Source organism: Scomber japonicus, chromosome 15, assembly GCF_027409825.1.
Source record: "Scomber japonicus isolate fScoJap1 chromosome 15, fScoJap1.pri, whole genome shotgun sequence".
In the NCBI taxonomy this organism is placed as follows: domain Eukaryota; kingdom Metazoa; phylum Chordata; class Actinopteri; order Scombriformes; family Scombridae; genus Scomber; species Scomber japonicus.
Window position 1 is genome coordinate 29654288 of NC_070592.1, and position 8182 is coordinate 29662469.

At 42.2% G+C, this 8182-nt stretch overlaps 1 protein-coding gene across 1 annotated transcript; it reads right to left on the reverse strand.

Annotated features, from left to right (window-relative positions):
- Positions 1 to 3240: 3240 nt before the first annotated feature.
- tmem200b (transmembrane protein 200B) lies at positions 3241 to 6205 on the reverse strand. Its single transcript, XM_053334168.1, has 2 exons — positions 6137 to 6205; positions 3241 to 4815 (listed from the first exon to the last, which is right to left on the reverse strand). Exons 1-2 carry the CDS (start codon positions 6203 to 6205, stop codon positions 3526 to 3528), a joined length of 1359 nt encoding a protein of 452 aa, XP_053190143.1. The 3' UTR covers positions 3241 to 3525.
- Between the last annotated feature and the right edge of the window lie 1977 nt (positions 6206 to 8182).

The window sequence follows — 8182 nt, forward strand, 5'->3', positions numbered from 1 at the left end:
AGGGTAAAATTTGGGGCATGCAGGAGGCTCTACTGAGGATAATTGCAGCTGAAGAATTCACCCTTGCCACTCCATCCCATCCCTGCTCAGGACCCCTTCAAAACACTGAGCTGGCAGTGTAAAGCAGGAGAGAGGGGGGGGGGATTTCATTTCCCACATTTTCATTCACCAGGCAATGAAGTGAGCATGGCCTCGCTGGTCCAGCTGGATGTGTTCAGCCTCAGGAATATGGATGAAATGCTAAGTCTACTCAGGGTGAGGGATGGGGTCGTCAGCAGCGAGCGAGGAGAGTTGATTATATGTTGCATACATATACAACCAGGTGCCATTACCTTGACGGCATGAATAAATGAGACAGCAGCAAACAAGAAGTGCTTTTTGCTTTGCCTTATATTTGCAACACAGGCATGGCAATGTTGTTTTAATGCGATGGTCGACACAGGGCAAGACACAGCCAGTGATTGTTCTCTAGGATCACTCATATTGCTTGGTATACATTTAAAACACAAAGTGTCACACATGGCATACACAACAGGCAGCACAGACACAAAGAAAATCAGAGTAATACTGTTGGTTCAAACATGGAGGGTCGTCTCTGCACATCTGCAAGTAGAGTAAAGGGAGAAGGAGGAGGGGGAGGAGCAGATGGGTGGTGGGAGTGGGGGGAGGCCCAGGACTCTGATTCATATTCTCTTCCCTCTATGACACACACCCAGCTGTATGCAGTAACACTGATCGCCTCACTAAATCTACAGGGGCTACAGCCGCGCCTTGTCTGCACAATCCATTCTGTCCATTTGACCAAGAGGCAGTGAGGGAACCAGGGGGACGGGGGGAGGGGAAGTGTGTGTGTGTGTGTGTGTGTGTGTGTGTGTGTGTGGGCGGGGGAGGACCCTCCTCATAAATACTGGGTGCATTCAGAAAGGAGACGATCAACAGGAGGGGGTGGGGGGGGGGGTCTGCCTGTGTTCAATACAAGCTAACACTGCCTCAACCAGGAGAAAGACAACAAACAGAAACAGTTAAAGGATTGTTCCGCTTCATTACAAATTGGGTGTCATTTGCACGCTGTTGGCCATCCTTCCTATTAGTAACAACAACATTGTAATCAGTTCATTGCTGCAGTGTGGGAACATGGTGACATCACAAATTTGGACAGTTTTGATAGTGACTCTGATTTGGATACAGGCAATATTACCTCACGTGCATTTCCTGCTATGCCATCAATTTGCATGGGAGTTGTACTATGTTAATGTAATGTACTGCGTTTTAGTGTTTTTTTAATGAAAAAATAGTTTTGTGCATTTTAAAATGGTTTGTTTTTATCATATATCTGCATATGAATAAAATATCAGTGCTCCAGGGATACATTAACCATGTTGACATTCTGAGCTTTAGTAATGTCAAAAGAAATGCAGGGAAAAAAGATAATATTAGTAGATTGAGGGGCCATCCACACGGAGACGCTTTTTGGTTTAAACGCAGATGTTTTGCATCGTTTTGGCCGATCGTCCAAACGAATACTGTAAACGCCTGAAAACGAAGCTTTCTGAAACCTGGTCCCAGGGTAAAACCTGGTCCCAGGGTGAAACCTGGTCCCAGGGTGAAAAAATTCGCAAACGCAGCCCTTGAGTGTTCGTTTGGATGGTGAAGACGCATACCTGCGTTTCGATGATGTCATCGCCACACCCCTCGAGCTTAGCCTTCCGCCTCTTCCTCTCCGTTTTTGGTGAATTTCTGAAACTGAAACAGCGCCGCCTATAGGCCTGGAATATGAAGTAGCGTGTTGAGTCGTGTTCAGATGGATCCGTTTGTACGCAAATATTCTTGAAACCATGCCAGGTAAAACGGAGGGGGAAAAGATTGTTTCGGTACGTGGGACTTGGCCTGAGTACTGTTATTCTTTGTCTTTTATTGAGGATAATCTAGTGCTGGAGTCAGTGTGAGTTAAGCTATATATGATCTATACATTCTGGCAGACTGTCAGCATGAAAAGTCCTGCTGAATGAACTATTAGCACTGAGATCATGCATGTACAGAAAATGTTCACTGATTAGTGGAGCGCTGGAGAAAAGCGTCCTGCAGTTATGAGGAGCATCTTTTTTACACAGATTTCTGTGTTTTTATGTGATCACAACATTTCAAATAGTGTAAATCACTGTGCCTAACATGATGTCATCATGTCATTATGAAGGCTGTTAAATGGATGACACCTGAACGTGTCATCACTTATGGTCACTGAGTCACACAATGTCCAGCCACTGATCTACAGAATATGTATCTGTGCCACACAGTGCTTTGCGCCTGGTGTTTGGTTGCAACTCTGAACTTCCTTGATCTTATTTATGTATTCTTTCACTGTTAGATTTATCTACATTATCCATATGTGATGTTTGTTTTAATATGTAAATAATGTCCATTGAGCAAACCAGAACTAAATTATGCTTAATGTAAATTACCAAAATTATTAATTCAAACGTAGTTGAAACATTGGGTGTATTTAGTTGCTTGTTCCTGTGATGTTGTGTGCATGCTGGGGGGGGGGGGGGGGGGGGGGGTAAGGGTCTTTATCAAACATAAAGCCCAGGGCCCATGGTCTGTGTAATCTGTCCATACGAAAAAAAGGTGAACTGCATACTGATTACTCAAACTGTCCCTTTTAAACAAAGTTTAAGCATAAATTTTAGAGGCATAGAGACAGACAGTTGCAGCAGTGTCATTGTGTTTCCAGTTGTCAGACATGAACTGATATTGTAGACCTGATGGCCAAAGCTCTGAAAATAAGACCCAATCTGAAATAAATTGGAATTATCTTATGACTAGAATTACTTCCTCTACAGATAAAACCAACATAGATATTGCTCTGCATAAGTATTAAGATGTAACATACTGTATATCACTACCATGCATTGCATTTGGAATATGGGACCTCAGCTGAGGAAAAAGTCCCGTTTTTATATACTATTTGCATTTGTCAAGAGCTGTTAGCACTTTATGGGCTCAGGAGTCCAGGTAGTTTGATTCAAAATTGTTTGCACAGTGAAAACAATTCCCCGTCTTCCTGCGTCCTTCTATCTCTCCTCCGCTGAGTTGAACACATCCTGGAAATAGGCAAACCCTTTTTGGCATTGAGATATGAGTTGATTTCTCACATTGCTGCCAACCCAAACTGCAGAGGTAAACAGTCTGTCAAATTGGTTCGCTCATCTGTGACAGTGTAGGGTCTGTGTTTTGTTCCTCTCCTTCAATTATATAAAAGATTTGCCAAATCCACCCGAGCAAAGAGCGTAACCACTGTGTATCAGTATTCCACTGAAGATTGAGAACAAGCTCAAGTTTTGGAAGATCCTTGCAGAGAAATACTGTAGCTCCAAATGGTTCAAGGAACAGTTTCTGGAAGACAAACTGAATTTAAAACCAAAAATATAGTGCTGTTTTAGAATCCAGGGGAAATATCATTACTCCTTGGTTGTCATTGTGTCTGTATCCAGGAGTATCCTCCGGACTGTGAAGCTGAAGCAGCCGTCACTGGAATGGCCCTGAGCCAAAACTCTTATCCCACTGAGAACACTGCTGCTCTAACCGGTCCAGCAGTTTGTCCACCGAGTCCTCTTTGTTCTCCAGTTTCAGGTACCGCCTCCCACCGCCCAGGTCTAACCGAGGCCAGCTTCGATGTGTCTGCTCCTCCGCTGCATCCACAACCTGCCCAGGAATGTTCACACAGACCTGTGAACCAGGTTCTCTTCTTGAGACTGCTGACTGATTAGTTTGACCCTCGTGTCCGGGAGTGTGGAGGCCTTCCTCCAGACACACTGCAGTTTGGGCTACGTAAGGTTTAGTCCTGTAGCTCATACTGTGGCAGCGCCTTGGCTGAGCAGCTGGAATGTCCACATCATCCCCCCCCAAGGTGGACATAGAGCTGGCAGACACCAGGCAGTTATTGTGATTGATGAGTGGGGCAGGCTGGGAGTTGAAGCTGGCACTGCCCCCATGCTCAGGACCAGACTGTGTGTTAAAGTCTGTCTGACTGGAGTTACATGAGTTGGTGTGGATGGAGTTAGATGAGTCAGTGTGGCTGGAAGGTTGAACCTCTGACTCCTGGTGATGCAGGGCCTCTGTCCGGAGGACAGCTTGCTGGTAGATGCCCTCCACACTGTCCTCCTGGTCATTGGACTGTCTGGTCTGCAGCAGGGGCTCAGAGCTGGTCAGCTGCTGCAGACAGAGTATGTTGAGGTGGGCAGCTGGCAGACTGCTCACCCACTGATAGTGTTTGGCCATGGAGTTGGCTACTGCTATTTCTTTAAGGTCTGCTGAGGGCACAGCAGCAGACACAGAGCAGATAACACTGCGCATCTGAGCCAGCAGCATCTGAGTCTCTCTGTCCCTGTTCTCATACAGGACTGTATTGGCACAGATGAGGATGAAGAGTCCTACCCCCATGATAACGGGACCCAGCAGCTTCATCCGCTCACTATGGATGAGGCTGGCTGTGGACAGAAGGCCCTTGGCACCAAGACTCCAGCCTGAAGGCTGTGACTCCCCCCCAGAGGCTCCCAGGATAGATGACCTTGATATCCGGTATGGCCAGTATCCTGCCACAGCCAGAGCAGTGCCAACAACCACGACAATCACCCCCAGCACCAGGAAGGCTCCTGGCATGGAGCGCATACGAAGCTTGCCTTGAACAACACCATCTTTCTTCTTTCTGCTTCGTAAAGTGAAGAGAGACTTCCGCCTGCGTGAGGGTGAAGATGGTGAACCACTTCGAGTCTTCATGGCACCAATCAGTCCAGAGCTGTGGCTCCTGGTCACACTCTGTCAGAAGGCTGTGGGAATGGAGAAGTTCATTAATAGGAGTTAATACAAAAATAATGATGCAAGTACACATTACATCCACTCATTCATTCATCAATTATTTCTTTTTTATTCAATAATAATCTATTTCCAATCAAATGAGTCACCTATAAGCCAATCCTGAATATATTTGAAGGAATGGTACAGAATCACAGTTATTGGCTTTCTGTCAGAGAGTGAGATGTTCAGATGGATATCAGTCTTGTGTGTGTGTGTGTGTGTGTGTGTGTGTGTGTGTGTGTGTGTGTGTGTGTGTGTGTGTGTGTGTGTGTGTGTGTGTGTGTGTGTGTGTGTGTGTGTGTGTGTGTGCATGTGTTCAGTATGGAGCTGTAGCTCCTCAGGTTATTACACTTCAACACAATTTCACCTGTGTGACAGAATCACCTCAATTTAGAAACTCTGTTTGAAGTAGTATACTGTATGTAGTGTATTCATTTGAATGTAAGTGTGGACCTTCTCCTGTAACAAGCCTTATGTTCTCTTGTGTGAAACATAGGGTAGACAGGTATCCCAGCATGCATTTCACAACAAACAGTGACGATGGGAGTTACCAAACAGCCAAACCCACAACTGTTATTTGATTTGCAGCTGTTAGCTGCTGAGATGATACAGTCATATATACAGTAATCACTGGAAGATAAACTTTGTCTGAGAGTTTAAATGTGTTGCAGTCAGATTGGTGTGTCTGAAGACAAAGTTCAGGTTCATACTTCATAATGAGTAATGATATCCAATAGCGCTATTATTACAACAATGAAGAACATTTTACACAATGTAAAAGTTATTATTTCGTAATATTTTGTTATTCATATATACATGGAGAGCATACTTCTTAATTTCTCACCTAAACATTCTAAAAACTACATTTGGTTGTTAACACATTGTTAAAGATGATTCTTCCCTCAGAACTTCTCACATGCTTTCATTTCAATAAAGGTTCAAATGATCCAATATTTCGGCAAAGATCAAATATTTATCTGGTGACTACTTGGAGGGGCCTGACCCTTAGGTTGGGAACCACTGGACTAAACTAGCTAACTGTATATGAAGCAGATTAAATTAGCTCACTGATACACATATGCTTCAGTCTTAATACTTTAATTCAACTGAATAATATAATAATATAATTGAATTAGAATATGTTAGTGTAGTGGTATTGGTACTTTTACTTAAATAACAGATCTGAAAACTTCTGCCACCACTGGTTGCAAAATAACACTTGTATAAAATGATAAAGTGATATATCAACACTGTCTGTTGCTAAATAAATGTTGGTGTCTACCACAGGGTCACATGCAGTCAGCTCCAGGGCATCACAGATGAAATAGGGCAAAGCAAGAACTGATGACATTTCACAAGAACATAAGAACAGACAGGAGCGCAGATTTAATAAAGGATTTTTGAGATAGAGATGAGAGCAACTAGGAAATGGCTATGTTAAATCTCACAGCCTCGCCACAGCTCTGACATAGAAGCACATATCTGACTTTAGTGTACATACAAGCAAAAACCTTCTTTCAGAAATGCATGTTATCTGTCATCATGATGGAGACATTACACATCAGTGGATGTCTGGAATCCAGCACACTTAAAGCTTACTTTAGTCAGTGCTTGTTTACCACACACCACACATATAACGTTAATCACCGCTGAAAATAATTAGGCTAAAACTTCTTGTGCTGTTCCAAACCTTCCATGTCTGTGGGGAGCTTGTAAATTCAGCAAGGTACAAGCAAAAGCTGAGAAACACTTGCACATGTGCTGTTCTTCTTGAGTGCCCACATGGTCATAAACAAAGTGGAATGAAATGGAAAAACTGCTTCAAACGCTTTCACTGCAATTACTGTACGGCCCTGAGCATGTTACCACAAGTGTAAAGTAAGTTCTCACCATGCTGTCTAACAAATAACTCACTGCTAACTTATTTCTCCTTCTTCCTTGTGTAAATATTCATGCACAGATGGGGCCAGGCCTCATGGATGGAGATCAGCTGTCCAGCTCCCTGGGTTCCAAACAGAAGACTGGCTGTTTTTTGTTTCATGAAATATCATATGGGACATTACAAACTGGTAGATGGTGCAACTGTCTTTAACTAAATCATTTCTTTGACTAAGCTGAGAGAAATGACAGTATCAGCAGTTATTGCAAGTGCCCCAAAATGACATCAGCACCCACACAGCTGTAGAGATGATGACAGATGATGCCTGGAAGTCAGGCAACGTTATTATGTAATGACAAAGTGAGAGCAGGAAGCAGGTCGTCGGGTTGGATGGATTGGTTAAACAAAACATTGGATTTTAATATGAAAGACCACTGTTTGTTTCCTGTTTCTAACCACAAGTCATACAATAACCATAGTGTTTGTAACAGAAAGAATGTATTTTGTCATTTGATTTGGAGGACTAAAATTTGTTAACTTTTGAATAGAAATGTAATGAAAACAGTACAATGAATTATGTAGATGGTGAAAGAAAGCTTTGGGTTGAGTGTATTTCTAATAGTTTTGACACCAGTTCCAATACAATACCAGGAGTTTAGTGGAGACCAAAACCGAATTAAAAGACAGTGACTTACATTCACCAGGTGAACAGAAATCTGACTCCAAATGAATGATAATATTAACTCTGTGTGTAAATAAATGTGTTTTGAGAAACTACATATTGGAAAACTACATATTGTTTTATTTGTGCATATATGCACAAATAAAACTGTCTTTCTAACGCCTCCACTGGTCACTGAGAACCTGCTGAAAGCTCCTAAAAAGATGAATACATCAATCTTAAATCAAGATTATTTTCTCAGGCTACTATTCCCAAACAAACAGTAAAATGTAAAATGACAAAGGTTTAACATGTATCAGAATTCATTCAAATCATTTTGGATGTCCCTCTGTGCCCTTGGAAACAGAGAAGCATAATTAATATTAAAAAGCCATACTGAAATTCACTTTGAACAGAGTCTAATGACTGAGCAGGAGCATGAATAGAATACTATCAAGTACTTACTCAAAGTCTGACTGGATTCTGACCTATGTGTTGGTCAGAGTCTTTCGTCCTTATTCTTTGATACAAACTTAATAATTCACTTTACTTTAAACCCTCATATTAAGCATTTATAATCAGTATGTTAACAGCAGCTATAAGCAGAGTCAACCTGTGTGCTGCTGTTAGACATAATGAATGACAATAGAAGATAACACAGTTGTAATAACACGTCTTCATAAAACACATTATAATTGCTGACTACTGTACATTAATAAACACATACAATGTCCTTATATCTGCTTAGAACTACATTATAGTGAGTTATAAACGATGTATTAAATAAG